Source organism: Citrus sinensis, chromosome 8, assembly GCF_022201045.2.
Source record: "Citrus sinensis cultivar Valencia sweet orange chromosome 8, DVS_A1.0, whole genome shotgun sequence".
NCBI classification, from domain to species: domain Eukaryota; kingdom Viridiplantae; phylum Streptophyta; class Magnoliopsida; order Sapindales; family Rutaceae; genus Citrus; species Citrus sinensis.
In genome coordinates this window covers 13,857,724-13,878,090 of record NC_068563.1, presented here as the reverse complement: position 1 = coordinate 13,878,090, position 20,367 = coordinate 13,857,724, and the positions used below count along the sequence as shown (strand labels likewise).

Here is a 20,367-nt window from a genome sequence, read left to right as displayed (position 1 = left end):
AAGCATGTTTATTAATTGCATTTGTAATTTCTATGATTTATACATGAATTTTTTTATTATACTAAGTTTTATAAGAGTTTGTGTTGGGGCCACCTCTTGAAGAGTCAATGTGCCGCAAAGTGCCGCATATAGTGTAAAGTGCCACGCATACCACAAAGTGTGATATGCATGATATAAATTTTATTGAAAGAAAATGTGAAAGTTTGAAAGTGACAAAAAGCGATTGTAATGAATTTTTTTATGATTTTTTCAAAAGTTCATGGCATATCATCCATTTGTATTATATGTAAGCATATATGTATTTGGGTATAAGAAAAGCTAGTTTGCTTACTTAGCTTTGTACTCATTATAATTTATTGTGATTCAATTTCCAAAAGTTAGGTTTGATTCATGATGAGTAAGGAGAAGGACTTGAATTGACGATGATGAATGGTTTGGCATAATTTTTAAATATTCTTCCTCTATGTATACCTGTGCTTACAGAATAAATTTTTATCAATTGTAAAGACTTATTTAAGGTCATAAGTGAGTTGTGGTTACATTCTCCCATAGAGTATGGGCCAAGGTTTAAAATAGATCAAAATTGATTTAGGACTAAAGCTCTGATACCAATTGATGTGCACCTCACAAAGATAAATAAGATCCTAAACTAAATGAGGTTCCTTTGCCAAGGATCGCTCAAATTCAGATTAAAAACAACTATAAGATCATGATCTTGACCCTTTACCTATAAAGATAAGAACCAATGGCATACGAAATATAGGGTTGATGCCACACTCAAGAAAGAATAGAAAGATTGTGAGTGATAAGTCAAGAAAAAATGCCACAAAATAAAATATTGATAAGTTTTGATAGTTCTTTAAAGAAAAAAGAGAAAAGCTCTCACTATTATTATAAACTCATATATGAAATTTCTAATAGGGTTACATGGGTTTTAAATAGTTGACTTATAGAATAAGGTTTTTCTTAACACTCAAACATAAAGTAAAAAAAGAAATAAAAGATCCTACTGTAAAAAATAAATAAAATATCTTACTTCTAAAACATATTAGGAAACAAAGATTATGTTTGATTTTTCTTCATAATTTGATAACGCCTTGTTTGTTCATCATGTAAATAACTCTAAATCAGATTTAAAATCTTGAATAACATTCACAAAGCATTGATTATCTTGAATACTCAATTCGGACAAATTATGGTCTTGAACAAGACGTGAATTTGAGATATGCTCGATTAATTCATTTAGTCCTGCTTGAACAAACGTAAAAATTAAATTATTGTTTTGGAATGTTAAAAAATTGAAATTTAGATCAAATGTAATTTCAATTATTTATGATAGAACTCAAAGAATCTACATAATATGTTTTAACAACAAGTTGTTTTACATAGTCAATAAAATTTCAATGTGAAATATGTAATTTCAATAAAATTTCAAAGAATCTACATAATATGTAATTTCAATAAAATACTCTAACAAGCTTTAAAAAATTCTAAATTAATTCCACAAGTCTACAAAAGATATACTTTTTAATTTGACATGACTGGGGTTTGGAACTAAACAAACCATAAACATTAACTTTTTAACATGGCAACAACTATCGTTCTCAAATTCCATAAACTATTATGAAGTACATATTCAAATTATCATATCCCAAACTTCATTGAACTCAGAGCAGGATACGATTATTTCAATTCGATAAGCAAATGATTAAAAGATCCAAACAAAATAATAATTTCATGTAGTCAGTATGTATCACAAAAGCCTGAAATCCCAAATTAACTATCAAACACAATAATCACTTACAACACTTTAATACCAAATATGTCTTTAATTTTTCACAGTGCAAATGCTAATTTAGTCCCTACATTTTAAGTTAAGTGTTTGTTTAGTCCCTATATTTAAAAATTATAAATATTTTAGGTAGATTTTGGGTGCAAGAGAAAGAGGCAAAACCTAACTAAAACAATGAATTTACTTTCGGGATGTAGGGTACTTTACTTAATTAAAGTGTGTGGTTGTTTTAGACTCTAATGGAGATCAAGAGGAAAGGAAGAGGATGGTTATGGTGAGAGGTTTAGATCTGGAGTGAGAGAGCTTGAAAGGATGCTTAGACCTGTAAAAAAATAAAAGAGGTTAGAGGTGGAGCTAGCAACCACATTTCGACATTCAAGCCAACTTCTTAAACTATTTATGGTGTCAAGAACTTGCAAGCTCTTGATAATGAGGCTGGAGGTTGATGAAGAAATCAGCCTTAGTTGAAAGTGTGTGTGTGCTTTTTTTCTTTTATTGTTGTCTATGAGAAAAGTAGAGCCTTAGTGTTTTTATATTTGGAGTACCCTTACTGTCATGCTAGGTGGCATGTTTCTAATAGTGATCTTGTTGTCATTGCCAAGATCTCTTTTTTTTTTTCCTTTTACCTTTATCATGATATTTAGGCCATAGGAGCATGCTTGGAGAGCAAGAAGAGCATTATTTGGGGTGGTTTGCTTTCTCATACACAGGATGCACACTGGAGGGTGGTCAAAGACACCTCTACAAAGGCTATTTTGGTAGTTTTTGGTGTGGCAGTTGAGGACAACTGTTCTTGCTATGCTGTCTTCTGCTTTTCGCAGGTGTGACAGCCAGCTGTCCCTTCTTTTTCAGCAAAAACTTATTTGATTATGTAAAATCAAATATTCTCTTTGAAAGATGGAGATATTTCACACAGTTGGCGTTTTATGTATTTTCTTTAATTATTTTGCCTTTGACATGGCGTACCCTATGTATTAGCTCATTATCAAGTGTACTCGGTTTAGGTTGGGTATCCTCTAGTAATTATTTTTAATCATACAATTTTTTATTAACACGTAGCACTTCATTATTAATCTTTATTTTCTTCCTCAAACAAAAAAAATGTTAAAAATAAAAAACGATAATTTTTTATTACTTTTGCTTTTCTTCTAAAATAATGTCATTGCAATATTATTCTTAGGGATATTAATAAAAAATGATAATTTATCAAATTAACCTTAAAAGTAACATAAAAATTTACACAAAATTTTATATTATTATCTTACTTTTAGGATTAATTTGGTGAATTAATTTTTATAAAATAATTATTAGTAAGATTGTAAGGATATTAAATATTACTTTAAGTTGGATGATATTAATTTATTTATAAGTGATTATCAGTAAAATTATGTCTCAAGTATAAAAAAATACTCTTTAACACTGATATTTATTAGTTAATTTGATAATCAATTTCTTTATAGAAAATTAACTAATGTTAAGAATATTATTGAAAGATTTATTATAAAAAGAAAGAATAAGTAAGAATAAAATATGTAACATATTTAATTGTAGGAGTTTCTTCAATTTTTTTTTAAAGTATAAAAATTAAACATATACTTAAGTCAAAATATAAAATTAAATATGCATTTACCCATTTTTCATATACAAGTGGTGATTAATGAAAAACTAAGTTAAAAAGAAAAGATAGATACCAAGATACGGATAGATCATTAGCTCATAGCTTTTAACGAAAAAAAAAACCATTCAGTTTTTAACGAAAATAAAAAACTGAACTAGAACTGATAGTTTGGTTTGGTTTGATTTTGGTATCAAATTGGGACAGACAAAAAGTGTTGAGCTTTAGAACTTCAAGTGAGAGACCTTGTTTGGGCTGTCATAACTAAAGACATAATTCTCAATTGGAGAATACAATAAGCTTTCACCTAAGAAAATCAGACCTTTGGAAATTATCGAGAAGATAAACCCTATTTATTGTTTTCAAAGATGATCATGAAAAAGATGCCGTTAATGATAATTTGAATTCGAGGACAAATTCTCTTCATCCTAGGGTGAATGTTGCAAATTCGGAATCATTATCCTATTTAAATTAGCTTTCTTCTTACTAATTTAGGACTTTGTTTTTCTTTTTTTTATGGTCTGGGCTAATTACTAGCAGTATAAATAGCCTTCTTTTATCTCCTTTGGAGGCACATTTAAGTTCAATAATATTTTTAATTTTCAAAGCTCTGTGTGAGTTTCTTAGTTTAACTAATTCTCAGCATTTTACGGAATCAACAAGCCTTAACCAATATATTCACAACATTCTCTCAAATCAACATAAATTTAGACCATTCCTTATTTCAGAGGCGGAGCTACTTGTGGGCTGGGAAGAGATGTAGCTCGCCCAAAATTTTGAAAAATTTACAACGATATCATTGTGCGAAGTTTACAAAATTGTCATTACTCTATTCTTTTATTTACAACTTAATCATTCTATTAATTTACAACTTTGTCATTCATATAAATAAATAAAAAAAATTGAGCGTTCACTTTATTCTTTTAGAACCTGCTCTCTTTGTTTCATGGGTTCTTCGTGCTGGCATGCTCTGCTTCTTCTTCAGTTATTCGTCTTTCGTTGGTAAGAATATATAATAAATTTATTCTTTATTTAATCATTTACAATATATTTATTAATTGTAAGGTAGTAAAGACTTTAGTTAGTTCTTGTTCTAATTTTATTGCGTAAGATAAAATTATTGTTAGGTCAAATCATTGAATTCTAGCAATCAAATTTTTAAATTGATTATTGATAGATCATAGTTTAGAGATAGTTATTTTCATGAAAGAAAAGAAGAAATCCAGGAGCTGAATCAAATGGCCTGGTTTAGTGGGTTATTAAGACACAACTTTGAAATAAGATGGAGAAGAAGTTTATATTAGATTGTACAGTTATCTACAATAAAAGAGAATTGTAGCACTATCAATTCAAATTCGATAATATATAAATTTAATTCTTGAAAGTATCGTAAGACACAATCTAAATAGTTTTTAATTGTAATTGAATTACTTTTGGGATTTGATTTATTTTCTCATATATTAATGAATTTTTCATTAAGTTTTATATTCTTAGGTGCGATAATATTTGGATTTAGAAAAAATTTAGCCCACCTAAAAAATCTTTTCTCGCTTCGCCCCTGCCTTATTCCTATATTCTCAAAACTCAATGGAATATTAGAATTCTATATTTTGTTGCATCATAAATATACCTACAACTCCCTCTTATATCATGCCACGTGGCATTATTCATTATAAAATAATATTCATTTTACATGTTTATCAGTTTTTTGTGAGCAAGAACTGAATCAAAACCAAAAAATTCCAAATTGAACCAAATCCTTTTCAGGGTTGATTTGATTGTGCTTACTCCAACTAATTCTCTTACTTTTGTCTGATGTAGTCTGCTCTCTCAATATCAATGTGTGTGATCATTAGGGAGAGATTTTGGAGGGATTTAGACTGGTTTACATCAGGTCGTCCCGTACTTGTATTAATTCTAGTGGCAGTGCTGTTATTGTTGCTATGGTCTTTATAGAACATGTAACAATGTTTGGACACAAAATATAAGACATCTCTAACTTTTTAGATATGGCTCACACCCACTCATTGTATTTTTTCCATAATTCCCACAACCTTTGATCCCCATTTTGGGTTGTATAGGACTTTATAACCAAAACCATGGGTAAGCACTGATCGGATTGGGTCGGTTTCATCTGAACCCATAGCCGATCCGGAACAGTAGAGTTGAGAGTTTTAGAAAATAAAACCGGTATGCCACTACTTCCAAATCAACCCGACCCAAACCTTTTTTTTTGCTCAGTCGGCTCAATTTGAACTATCAACCCTCAACACTCAACTGCTTAAAAACTCAGAAGAAAAGGTTTGAAAATTAATATAAAAATGAGGGAAGAGAAAAACACAAAGAGAATCATACCGGGAAAAGACAAAACCATAATTTGTAAAATAGTAAACAATTTTCAAGGAAGAAAAACATAGCTTATATTATAATTATCATCATCATCAAGTTTACAGACTTGTGTTTTTAAAGTTAAGAATAAGGGAAAAAAATGTAAAGAAAACAGAAATAAATAAATAAACATAGAGACGACCAATAGCTAATTAGTTATGGCTGTTGTGAGGATGTAGCGTCTCTTTTCGATACAAGGAACAAGTTAGGAATAAGAGCCGTCTTAGGATATCTTCCAAAATTGTTTATGCTTAATGTTTTGGGTGCTTAGTTGTAGGGATTGGCTTTGCTTTAGTTTTGGGATAATTTTACTCCAATATAATTGGGGGAAATCACAATCTATTGTATCTCATTAAAAGTTATTAATATTCTCATTGTTTATTTTCTATTCCTAGTGTTCTTCTTACTCCAATATAATTGGGGGAAATCACAATCTATTGTATCTCATTAAAAGTTATTAATATAATCATTGTTTATTTTCTATTCCCAGTGTTCTTCTTCTTGGTCATTACATTTGGTACCGGAGCAGCTTCCGGCCCTATATACTCGAAGCAATGGTCGAGGGAACTAGAGCACAATAATCAAAACAGATGAAGGAGGCAGTGCACCAACTGAAGGAAAATTATGATAAACAGGCAATTGCACTTACTGAATTAACTAGGTTGGTAATAGCCATGAATCTGAAGTACGAACAATTAGTCTCGAAGATGGGTGAGTCAGACGAGACCTCAGATAGGTTGGGAGAGTTTGCAAGCCAGCAGCAGTCAGGTGTGAGTGCTTTCAAACTAAATTCTTGAGGTTGAACTTCCCAAACTTCAATAGGAAAAATACAAGCGGGTAGATCTACAAGTGTGAAAGACTTTTCAAATTCAATAATATAAAGGAGGAAGAGCAGGAAAACTTGGTAACAATCCATTTGGAAAGGAAAGCCTTGGAGTGGTTTTAAGGCTATGAAATCAGTGTTACAAATTTGCACTGGGAATCATTCTCTGCTGCTATAATTACGAGTTTTGGACCTGGTTAATTTGATAATCGTATTGAACAACTTACCATGCTCAGACAGTTCAATATTGTGAGGCAATAGTATGAGCAATTTGAAGTGTTAGTGGCAACTGGCAAGGACTAGGGGACTAGGTGAGAGGTTTTTTGTAAACTGTTTTATCAGTGGCTTAAAAGAGTCCATGAAAAATAAAGTGGTTTTGATTCAGCCAATTACGCTTGCACAAACCATGAGGTCAGCACTTTTGTAGGAAAGTACAATGGAGACTATTATTAAAGAAGCTCGAGCCACAACCAGAACTCAATCAAGCATGGCTTCTGCAAACAGGCCAATGGCAAACGGGGCTGTTCCACCTATTAAGCCCATTTCTACTACAGAGATAAAAGGAAGAAAACAGTTTGTTATTATTGTGATGAGAAGTATGTGCCTGGCCGCAAATGTAAAAACGAGGCATATTTTCTCATTGGAAAGAGAGGAATTAAAGGTTATTGATAGAGATGAAATCGAAACTAATGTAGAAGCAGATGAAAAGACAATAATTTCATCATATGCATTTGCGAGAGCGACATCTCACCAAACCATGAACGTTCAAGGTAACAAGAAAAAGAAGGGTATCATCATATTAATTGATTCAGGAAGTACACACAACTTTTTGGATCTATTGATGGCTACAAGAACAGGTCGTTTAATACATGAACGTGGATCTCTAGTGGTAGTCGTAGCAGATAAATTAAGAGCAATGTAATTTATCGTCAGCATAAATATAATATGCAGGGAAGAGAATTTCAAGCTAATATAAGGTTATTGCCTTTGGGTGGATGTGACATGGTGTTAGGGATACTATGGCTGGCTAAGTTGGGTCCAATCCTACGGGATTTCAAGAATTTAAGGATGGTACTCAAGATAGGAAGATGATATTTGGAGAATATGTGTGAACTATAGGGCTTTAAATAAACTGACTGTTAGAGACAAATTTCCTATCCCTGTTATTGATGAATCGTTAGATGTTCCATGGAGCCACGTGCTATTCTAAGCTAGATTTGAGGTCAAGCTACCACCAGATTCGTGTGTATCCTGATGATGTCCTTAAGACAGCATTTCGAACACACGAAGGTCATTATGAGTTCTCAATAATGCCTTTTAGGTTAATAAATGCACTCTCCACATTCCAAGGTTTGATAAATGATGTTTTCAAGCCTTATGTTGGAAAATTTATATTGGTGCTCTTTGATGATGCTTTCAGTAAAACTTGGGAAGAACATTTACAGCAGTTATAGTTAACTTTAAAGCTACTACAAGACAACCAGTTATTTGTAAATGGCTCAAATACAGTTTCGAGCAGCAACAGCTTGAATATTTGGGCCACATAATTTCCAGTAGGGAAGTAGCAACTGATCCAGCGTTTGTTCATCAGTGGCCACAGCCAAATTCACTCAAGTCTCTACGGGTATTTTTGGGTCTTACTGGATATTATAGAAGATTCATCAAGTACTGTGGTAAGATAATTCTAATACTTACTAATTTATTGAAGAAAGACAATATTTATAACAGAGGAAGCTGGGAATGCATTTGAAACCCTCAAAGAAGCTGCTTGTAGTACTCCGGTATCTGCCATACTAGACTTCAATAGGGAATCTGTTGTTGAATGTGATGCTTCAGATAGCAGGATTGGGGCACTAATAATGCAAGAAGGGAGGCCGATCGCTTTCAATAGTAGGGCTTTATCAACAAAGAATTCGTGATTGTCCATATATGAAAAAGTGTTGTTGGTTGTTATCTTTGCTGCTCAGAAATGAAGCTCATATCTTTTGGGAAAGCATTTTAAAATCTATACAGAAAACTTCAGCCTCAAATATTTATTAAAACAGAAGATTGCCACTGCTATGCAACATAAATGATTAACAAAGCTCATGGACTATGATTATGAAATCTGTAACCAAAAAAAAAAAAAAAAAAGCTGAAAACAAAGTTGCTAATATTCTCTCTCGACAATTTGAAGGTAGAGCCCAGGTTATGGCAATTTCTATGCCCACTTCAGATTGGCTGCAACAATTATAACAAGAATGGGGAGCTGATTCTAAGGCTCGCGAGCTGATCCAATCCATTCAAAATGACTTTATAGGTAATTCCAAATATTCATGGAAGCATGGACAACTAAGATACAAAGGTCGTCTTTGGCTTAGTTTTAATCAACTCTTAAATAGTTAATCATTCAAGATGCTCACGATAGGCCAAGTGGAGGACATTCGGGAATCAAGAAGACAGTGTGGCGCATTAAGCAAGTTTTTTACTGGAAGAAATTAAGCAAAGATATAACGCGATATGCGGCTGCTCGTCATGTTTTCCAGAGAAACACACTAGAAAATATTTCTACCCGAAGATTACTTCAACCTTTGCCTATTTCAGACCAAGTTTGGACTGATATTACCGTGTATTTTATTAAAGGATAACCGAAATCTCATGAAACAGAGGTCATCTATGTGCTGGTGGATCGGATTAGCAGACTTCATGGCTTTAAGCCATCCCTACACAGCTAAAGATGTGGCCAATTCATTTATGGAGAAGAATGTATTCACAACATGCTGAATACTATAGTCAGTGATCAAGTGTTGAGATGCTTAATCAACAGCAGCAGATCAATGGCTGAGATTCACTTGACTAGGATTGATGAGCTGGATAGCTAAGCTGGACAAATTAGTTAGATTGTTATTGTTTAGTTTAGCTTAACCAATAGTTAATTGACAGCTGTTATAAAGGTTGTTATTACTGTTAATTAGTAGTATAAGTTGATTGCAAAGTGAATGTAATTAACTAATTCGAGATTAATAAAAGTTCTCTGATTCAGTTTCTTTTCTTTCTTCTTTCCGTCACTTTCCTGCTAGCCAAACAAACTGTATGCTTAAGATCAGTGAATTCTAAGTTCGAGATTCGATTTTTACAAGTAACTTTTGGTAGGAATTGTTTACTTTGCAAGGAGAGAAGTCACAAATGAGTTCGACCTATCACCCTCAATCAGGTGGCCAAATTGAAATAGTCAGCAAATGCTTAGAACAGTATCTTAGATGAATGACAGGTGACAAGCCAAAGGAATGGTTTAAATGGCTGCTTCTAGCCAAACGGTGGTATAACACATCATATCATTTTTTCTACTCACTAAACTCCATTTGAGATTGTCTATGGCAGGCCACCTCCCATCTTTAATGCACACACTCCAGGAGAATCAAGATTCAAGAGTGGCTGCTGCGGAACAACTGTTGCTGGATAGGGATGCTGTGATCAGGTTATTAAAGGAAAATTTATGCCAATCTCAAACCAGAATGAATCAACAAGCCGATAGACACAGGTCTGAACGAGCGTTTGAGGTGGGTGACATGGTTTATTGGCCACTACAACCTTTCCAGCAAACATTTGTATCAGCATGAATGAACCAAAAGTTATCTCCATGGTTTTCTAGGCCTTAAAAAATTCTACATGGAATTGGCAAAGTCGCATATAAAAAGCAGACATGTTGGTAATAAAATCCACCCCGTCTTTCATATTTCTTGTCTAAAGAAAAAGGTTGAAGACTCAGTTGTTACTCAATCCAATTTATCACCAACAGATGATAAACAGAGGATAAGGCTAGAGCCCGTTGCTGTGCTAGATCGTAGGATGGTGAAGCAGAACTGTTGACCGGTTACTCAAATGCTGGTCGACTGGTCCAATTCTTTTCATGAAGATGGCACTTGGGAAAATTTAGTTGAAGCTGCAGCAACAATTTCGATGGTTTCAGGCTTGAGCACGTGGCTACCTTAAGGCCATGTTTGGTTTGAAGAAAAGAGAGGAGAGGAAAAGAGTGGAATGGAGAGGAATGAAGAAGAAAGGAATGGAGAAGAGTAGTGAAATTAGATTTTGTTGTTTGGTTTGATATAAATTTTAATAAGGAAAGGAATTATAGTTTTTTTCTTTAGATAAATTTATCATTTATCTTAAAAATTAAACTATTTATACTAGTAATAATATATATATATATATATATATATAATAAAATAAAATGGTGGTCCAGTGGCCGGCGGTGAAGGTCCGATGACTTTCCGGCGAAGGTCCGACGACGTCCGGCAGAAGTCTATTTATAATATTAAATCAATAAAATAAAATTATAAATAATTATTATTAATGGCATTAAACAAGTTAAAAAGTTGAAAGGTAATTTTAGAAATTTTAGTTTCTAACATAAGAGGAATTTTAATTCTTCACTACTAGGTGTGGAATTCAAATTCTACATTAGAATTGATATTAAATTCTAATGGAAATTAAATTCTTATATATTTTGTTAAACCAAACAATAAAAATAAAAAGAGAATTTAAATTACTTTCCTCACATTCATTCTCTCCTCCTAACCAAACATCACCTAAGGAGAGAGATCGTAACGTCTCTTTTCTGTATATATAAGGAATAAGTTAGAAATAAGAGTTATGTCTCAGGATATCTTCTGAAATTGTATTTGCTTAATGTTTAGGGTGCTGGTTTTAGGGATTGACTGTGCTTTAGTTTTGGGATTATTTGCTTGATCTCAGTAAAGTTTCTAGGCCGGTTACTCCTACATAATTGGGGCAAATCACAATGCATTGTATCTCATTAAAAGTTATCAATACAATTATTGTTTACTGGTCTGTTCATAGTGTCCTTCATCTTGGTAATTACAGAGGAAGGACAACGACAGTGGCAAGGTTGACGGCGATAAGGAATGGATGTGGCACTGCGGCTTCTTCAGTTGAGAAAGGGGAGAACTTTCAACTTTCAGATTTGGATGGCTAAAGTTATATCATAATTTTGGGGTTTTCTGTTTTTGATTATATACTTTCAAGAAATTGTTATGTGTGTGAGAGCCTATTGTAAGCCAGTGGACATCCTATCTTCGTAGCTTGAAATGTGTAAATTTAAATACTTTTATTTTTTCCGGTGGATTATCAAACCGAAGCCAAATCGATAAAAGAGGTCCGACTATGGTGCAACGGTAGTATCGTGCCACTGTTATATTCAGTTGTTGAATCTCAATAAATTCATCTATCCAAATGAATTCAACGACTGGGTGCAACAATGGCACTGCACCATCATTTTCTCCTACAAAAGATTGGTTGTTAAAAATGCACCCGTGGACCGAACCGATCTTCACTCAAACTGACCTAAACTGGGCCAATATGGTGGGGTTGAATCAGTTTGACCAGTTTTGGTTTTAGATGCCCATCTCTATCCAAAACACTGTTGTCCACATATCACCCCGTCATTGGTTGGTTCAAATTTTACTACTAATAATCTTATAAAACATTCAATTGAATTATTAATTAGTATTTTTTTGTTATTGTGGATGCTAGCTAGTGTAAATTTTTTTTGGGTAATGCTAGCGCTACAACTTCGTTGCACAAACTTTTTTTTTTTAATAAATTAATCAATATAAAATAAAAGTATTTATTAATAAAAATACAAAATATTAAAAATAAATCATGTGACTATTTATTACATTTATCCAACTAAAATTATTTTACCATACTTATTTGTACAAAATAATTTATAGAAGTTTGTTTTACTAGTATTACTTTATACAAAATGTCCAACTTCTGTAGAAGTGCTTTACAAAAGCACTCTCATCAATATTATTTACTTTAGTTTCTATCATTTTTAAATCAGCTAAACTGATTTGAGCGTCAAAATTGATGTACAGGTTTTGATTGTGATTTCCATCGGATTTCAAGTCAGATCTATAAGATAACATAATTCAAATGTTCATTTCATATTTTTTTATCTCAAAATTTTGGTAAATCAGATCTTAAAAAGATAACTATTTTTATTTTAGAAAATCAGTGGAAGCTAGGAACTTTTTCCTGATTATATATACATGCATAGGATTAGAGAAATACGTTGATTTACTGTTAAAGATCTAAAGAAGGCAACTACAATCTTTTCCACCACTATTTTTGGATATACAAAATATGGTTGTAGTCTTCAGTCGGCTCTGCTATCCTCAATTGTCTCCCTCACACTTGTGGGCATGTAAAAAACCATAATTACCATGTAAGAAATCGAAACCTTAGAATTGTTTTTTTTTTCTTTTTTTAGAGAAAATCTAAACGTAAAATTATTATTTTCTATTCTAATTTCCTCTCCTTTATACAGAAACTTATTAAAGTCGAAGTTTGACTAGGAATTGAGCTAGCAAAGGGATTGTAGACCCATGGATTTACTTGCTTCAACTTAATAATCAAGGTTCAGACATCTCAAAATAAGCCAAATATACTAAGTTAACTCCAAGTTATTTTACTAAAAGTCCAAAGTTGCACTCTAAGAACCCATGTAATAAAATAAAAACCCAATTAATTAAAAATCCTTTTAATTAATTTTACCCTTGTTCTTAGACCAATAATAATTAAATTTACCCTTGCTCATGCTCATAATTAAGGTAAGTCCATGATTAATGTCGTCCCTCTACAATTACATAATTACCCCTAATTCACTATGGGTGCGTTTGGTACAACATATTGTATTATGTTGTATTGAATTATTTTAATGTTGGTGTATTGTATTATACTGTATTGCATTAACATTGTATTATAATAATGTTACACAATGTTTGGCGCTACATTGTATTGTATTAATTTTTAATTATATTATATTTGGTATTGCATTGTAATGTATTACTTTTTTTGTGATTAATGTAAATTATATATTTAGAAAATAATATTTATTAGTACTTAAAAATAATAAATATAAAATTCTTAAATTTTAGAAATTTAACGTTATTATTAAAAAAATTAAAATGTCATAATTCTCCCGAAGCTTATAGTCTTAAATTTTTGGAAGTGTATTTTTCAGTATTTTCTAAATATATAACTTGTGAAATAAAGATCGAAGTAAATAATTTAATCAAATAATCTCTAAATAATTTAACAACATAAATAAATAGTTAAAATCTTCAAGATTAGTTCGAAATTATCTTAGAATGATAGAATAAAAGTTTATACATATTACAAGATAATTATAAAATAATAAAGTGATACAATTATTATGACATAATCACTAAGAAAATAAATTGAGCTAAATAATCCAGTAATTATTTATATTATTAAGTTTCAATTAATATTATTCAAATTTATTAATATTTAAATATTTATTATTAGTTATATTAAATTATTTAAAAATAAATAATTTAATTATTGTAATATAATTAATAATGTAATATTATATTATATTATTTAAGTATTTATTACTAGTTATATTAACTTATTAAAGATTAATTAATATAATTTTATATATTAATTAATATAATATAATTAAATAATACATTATTTAGTTATATATTTAAAATAAGAAAAATTAAAACATAATATAATATTATTAAATAATAAATTTATAATATAAAATAAAAATTATATTATATAATATAATATTAAATTAAAAATTATATTAATTTACTATTATTATTACAAAGTAAAAAAAATAAAAACTAAGCTACTGCGGCACTTGCCGCATTAGGTAAACCCGACTAAATGTCGGGTTTAGCTAATGCGCCCAAGTGCTGCATTAGGGTGCACCCTAATGCAGCAGTTTGGTGCCCCAAACATGGGGTTGCATTGCTAATGCAATGCAATCCCATGTAATGAGGGGTACCAAACACCCCCTATTTATTGCTGTGTTTATTTTTTGGATTGGAGTGGGAATCCTGAGTAGTGAGAATCTTTGGATTAGGAGTGTGGAGTGGGAGTGGGAGTAGGGTGTTTACTTAGACTAAATGAAAGTATGGATTATCAATCAGAATCCTAATTATTTGTTTACTTTGTCTTGGATTGGGAGTAAATTGTTTTAAATTACAATTTTATCCTTATGTACAGAATTATAATTTGTAATTAAAAAATTAATAAAAAATATATTTGGAAAATAAAATAAATATTTTATTATATTTATAAATTAATAATAATTACTAATATTCGTAATTATGTAAATCATAATTTTTTATTAATTTTAATTTAAATTACGTGAATAAAAATTATTAATAATAGCAACAGAAATGAAATATTATTATTGATAATATAATACAAAATTAATATGTTTTTAGAATAAAATATTTATTATTATTAATTAAATAATTAATTAATGTTTATTAAAATTAATTTTTAATATTATTAATTTAAATATAATTTTTATTTATTTTTATTTTATTAAATTTAATAAAATAAATATGATATAATTATTATTTTTAATAAATATGATATTATTTATTTTATTAAATATTATTTATTTATTTTAATTTTAATTATAAGGATAAAATGTAAAGAGGGGGGAGTGGATTCTCACTCTCACCTCCCCCCATGGGAGTGGGAATCCCACTCCTCACTCCAAAATTGAGTGAGACCCACGGATTTTCACTCTCACTCCCCCCATTTTTTAGGTAAGTAAACACTGGAGTGGGAGGAATCCACACTCCACACTCCCACTCCAGCAAGTAAACAATACCTTAAATGATTACATTCGTATTTGTAAATAAAGTTACAAATAAATATTATCACTCAATAAACAATTTATTAAACAAACTGTGACCACATATTTAAATGTTAGAAGACATATCCAGTAATTGTTATTTATTGCATGCTTTTAGGGCACAAAAATAGCAATTAAATCTAAAACCAAATACATAAGAAACAACACGCCAACACAATTAATATGAATTCTAACGTTCCCACTTACAATGCTAAAACCCATTAAATATGAAATCAACTACACCACTCAACCATATAAACTCACTTAAAATTCATCTAGTACTGCTTGGAGTCCACAAACTTGAGTGTTCTGAACCGTCAGACACGGGATGAACACTCAGATCATGAGCATTAGCATAACCTGTTGACTGCACGTGCTGCCATGGCCAAGGGCTTTTTACGTAAGGGGAAGGGCATGGATGGTAGTGCGATCCACTTGCCACCGTAAGCGATGACACTTGTACTGGAGAAAGTGGTGGCAGTGTTGTGCCATAACCCTTTGTTGCTTCATATTGGTAATTTGGTGGAGGTGAATAAAATCCCGGTAAAGGTGAACAAACATAATCTAGTGGAGGATAGCAGATGCCTGGAGAAGACAGATCATCAACTTCAACACAAGGATAATTAACTTTCTCCTTAGAAGAATGGATTCCAGGGGATAAGCAAACTTCCGGAGAAGGTATTTCGCCCTTCTTGATCGTCATCCCCTTCAGCTTATAACAAAAACTTAAGACCCCATTTGGCTTTCCATGGCCGGTCCGAATTTGATACCTAACAAACCGTACAGCTCCATTGAACTCATCAATCAAGTCTTTCAGTGGAACGTGGACCTTACCAATGCTTCTGTAACCATAAATGACACCCTCAGAGTACAAATCGAAGGCAATGAAAAGATGATTGCAATTATCAACAAAAGCTTTGATATCAAACTTCATCATATGATTCCATTCGGGATTCCCGCCTCCCTCTCTGTCTGTCGGAGTCTTTTGCCTCTGCAAACAAGTTTGCCGCTGTTCTTTCTTCTTTAACTCACCATTTATTATGGACACAACGGAATAGACAGATAGCTTGTTGAAAAGATTGAAAGCTTTTAGATCACTGCAAGAATTAACTTTCAGTTCTAGAGTGCTCCACTCCATATTTTCTGTTCCTGACTCTTAGCCTGTCGAAATCTTTCTCCCTTTTTCCAGATATATGACAGAAGTTTCCCTCTGCCCTTGAAGCTTCTTAGAAACAAGGAGCAAATGAAGGTTGAAGCACAAAAATAAGTCAGAAAACTAGAACTGGTCAACAAATTATGATGCACGCAACAGACTAACTGCTTGTGTGTCCCCACACAGGTTTACTTTTTTTTTTTTTGGTAGGGGGTAAGAAATTATAAGCACGGAATCTGGGACACTCTGAAAAAGACTGAGGCATACATCTCTCATTAAATTACAATTCTTGGCAAAGGCAAGTCAAGGCATCACGTTGAAGGTTCTTCATTTTCATCTAGCAATGAGACCGGGATAAGTCGTTCATCTAACGGGGATTTAGTGGACAAGTAACAATGTTAAAGGTACATCAGAAATAAGAGCAAATAAAACTTAGATATGATTGTTTTATACACAAATTTATATTTATTCATGAACTAAATGATGTAACAGTTACAAATAAGGAGCCACATCACTTAAAATCCAAATACTGGGATAGTCCCACCACATAGTAGTACTCTTGTCCAGACAAAAGTAATATAACACATCCTACGAGTTAGCTTCTATAAAACAGCCATCACTGTACAACTTAAAGATTGGCCATCAACTTACCAAAGTTCAAATATATATGTGTGTGTGTATACATGCAATCCTTCGCCAATTTTTAATGTTATTAAATCACGCGACTTTATAGTATATTGAAAATTAACTCCATTAAACCGCATGACTTAACAGCATACCTGCATTAAAGAAAAAAGAAGAGACGCTCACACCTGAGAATGATTATATATGATCATTCTCAGGTGTAGACACCCTTATTTTTTTAATGCGGACATACTTTTAAACCATGGGGTTTAATAGGTTTATTTTTTAATGAACTATAAAACCGTGCGGTTTAATAGTATTAAAAACTAATTCTCTTAAGCCACACGATTTAAAAATGTGTCTGCATGAAAAAAAAAATGACCTATATGATGGGTTCATTACTAGGAGATCAAAGTTAACTTAGAAAATAAAATATGTTTATTGAGATGATATGGCTTGAAGCTTAAAATAACTTGGAAACTTATCATCCATGAACTTGATGCATAAGACCACATGATTGCTTTCATTGAATCAATTGAAGTGCAAGAATATATTTGGAAAACTCACGAAAACAAAAAGTACTTAGTTAATCTTAAATGTTCTTTGAAGATAACAAATCGAGTTGCATAAATTAAGTTACAAAATATCAAATCCACGGCACAATGAAGTTCCATAATTTGAAACACTACTGAGATTCCGAATGAAATGTTCTAAAGTCTACCTCAGCGAACTTTATTCTTCTTCTGCCCTTGCAGCTGGGGTGCTGCACAAATTTTCTTCCAACACCGGATAGCTATCAGTGAGGGTATCACAACCCAGGAGGCATTTGCTCCAATGTAGTACAGATTGTAGTAATATGGACTAGCAGCAAAGTTATCGCCTTCCAAGTAAGAAGTCATAAAATATACAGCAGTGCCATAAAGCTGCCCAAGGGAAATTGCAAACTGAAGAATATAGCTGTACGATTTTCCTGTAGCTATAGCATACCTAACAAATATCAGTAAAATAATTGCACCATCAATAATGAGTTTAAAAGATGTGAGAGGCATGATTTCAGCCAAGAAAAATGGAAAATATGGAATTATTGTTCAAGGCAGAAAAGTCAAATCTTACACCGAAAGAAGACTAGCAGGGCCCTCCAAAACTGCAGTAATTCCTTCAACAGCAACAACTCCTGCATCTCTTGCTGCATATCGTGAATCACCTTTGCTATATTCCTTCCCTGCCAACTTTTGTTCATGAGTATGGGACCTTACAAGTTGAGTCACCTCGACTGTTTATGACAAGAATTGTGATAGCTGACATAAAGGAAGAAAACTTACAAACTTCAGCCAAGTAAAAACCAGACTTGTCCTTGTAAAATTCTGGAGAGAAAGCAAAATAACCCTCTAGAATGATGTGAGTAAGGCCAGTGAAAGCCCACCAGCACATGAGCCATCTGTCCGTCTTTGATATCTTGGGTACCTTCCCTGATAAAAATGGAAATAATGAAAGGATGAGTAAACAAAATAAGAAGTTAAAACGAATTCCATTTCTATTTTTCAGAATGTCAGATTATTATATAGCTTAAAGCAGAACAGGCCACCTAAAGTACAAAGCAAGTAATAACACTAGACAAATTAAACAAATTCGACCACAGCCATAAGACTAGACCAAACAACAACTCCGAAAAGATTGAAATTATAGTAAAGCATCAATAGAACATTCCAAGGAGAAGAGCTTTTGGGTCACTTGATCTATTAATCTCAGCTATATTTGGACTAGAAATGATCTATAGCTGTGGAAAATATACAAATTGTGTGATGAAGATTTACCATCTTATCTAATCTTTAACTCCATTCAAAACTAGTTATCTTGGTTCTACATTGTTTCTTATATATATATATATATTTTTAACTTTCTCTTAAGCACCCATTTTTCTCTTCAATTTGTTGAGGGGTTCTAAACCAGACAAATCTATATTTACTCAAAATCAAGCTGGGATTATCCGATTCTGTTCCGTCTTCCAAGGGATCAAGGGTTTTGCTTTCCACTGCCAATCCAAGACTAAGAAATCTCATAATCTTATTACTATTACTCAAAAACTGGCCTGCCCTTTACCTCATTATAATTGTGCTAGTGAAAATAAACGTGTAAATCAAGAGCAGTAAAAAATTCAATGTATTAATATAACCACGCATCAGCATAAAATATTCATGCATATTTAAAAGATTTGAGAGAGAAAAGAGACAAACCAGAGATTACCCTGATAAGGGAGACGACGAACAAAGAGGCAAGTCCATAAGCAGCAAGTATAGTGGACTGCGAGAGCAAGTTGGGCGCGTAATCCACCAGATTCAGATCTCTGGGCACATACGGATGGCTCATTTTCTTCACGTCTTCTAGGCAAACTAACCAAATTTGCTATGCTTCTCGGCTCCTACTCTGCTTTCCCTATATATTATACTATATATATAACGCACCGCAAATACCATGCCAGCGCAGCGCAGGTATGACTGTAGGGGTGGGCAAAGCCGAGCCTACTAAAAAAACTCCGGGTCGGTTCAGTTTTTTAGTTTCGACTCAATTTTTATGAAGCTAAAAAATTAAATATAGAAATACTAATGATGGCCAGTGGGCGGCATGACACTTGATGGACCATGCTAAAAAAAAGGCTACCAACTTTTTTTTTTATATTTTAAGTTTACATGTTCAGCGTGTCTAAAAAAATCTATGTATCTGATGTATTTTTTTAAACCCACCAGCAGCATAATAATAATAATAATAATAATTTCATAGATCATAGTAATGATTAATAAAAATAAAATTATAATCTTAGAATAACAATTACATCTAATTTTATTTGAACTACTAATATTATAATTGCACATAAACTCCATTGAATAAAAATGTAATTTTTAATTTATCATAAAAATATTTTGTTCATAATTTTATTTTTTTGTGCATAAATATGAAAAATATTTCATTCACAAACGAAACATATCTCTATTAATTATTAACGAAGTTATGATTTTCTAAATGAAATATTAATGTCGTAAAATTTTTTATTTATCATTTATAAAATCATGATATTTATTTATCCATTTAATAAATTATAAACATAAAAAAATTAGAATATTTATTTAAACTAGGACTTAAATTAATTTTAAAAAGCCAATGCTAAAAAAATATATTAAAAAAATTTAATTTCAAGATATTTGTAAAATCATGATATTTTATATTTATTTTTCATTAAAAAATTTTACTTTGATATAATTTGGCCACGTGCTATTGGTGGCCCACG

General features: G+C 31.8%; 1 protein-coding gene and 1 non-coding gene across 2 annotated transcripts; one reads left to right on the top strand and one right to left on the bottom strand.

Annotated features, from left to right (window-relative positions):
• Nucleotides 1-14,516: 14,516 nt before the first annotated feature.
• MIR3948 (microRNA MIR3948) lies at nucleotides 14,517-14,669 on the top strand. Its single transcript, NR_130588.1, is given in 1 exon segment — nucleotides 14,517-14,669. It is a non-coding gene; the product is annotated as a microRNA MIR3948 (primary transcript).
• Nucleotides 14,670-17,652: 2,983 nt separating this feature from the next.
• Nucleotides 17,653-19,529, bottom strand: LOC102606772 (probable 3-beta-hydroxysteroid-Delta(8),Delta(7)-isomerase). Its single transcript, XM_006478527.4, has 4 exons — nucleotides 19,319-19,529; nucleotides 18,407-18,553; nucleotides 18,198-18,306; nucleotides 17,653-18,071 (listed from the first exon to the last, which is right to left on the bottom strand). Exons 1-4 carry the CDS (start codon nucleotides 19,449-19,451, stop codon nucleotides 17,807-17,809), a joined length of 654 nt encoding a protein of 217 aa, XP_006478590.2. The 5' UTR covers nucleotides 19,452-19,529; the 3' UTR covers nucleotides 17,653-17,806.
• Between the last annotated feature and the right edge of the window lie 838 nt (nucleotides 19,530-20,367).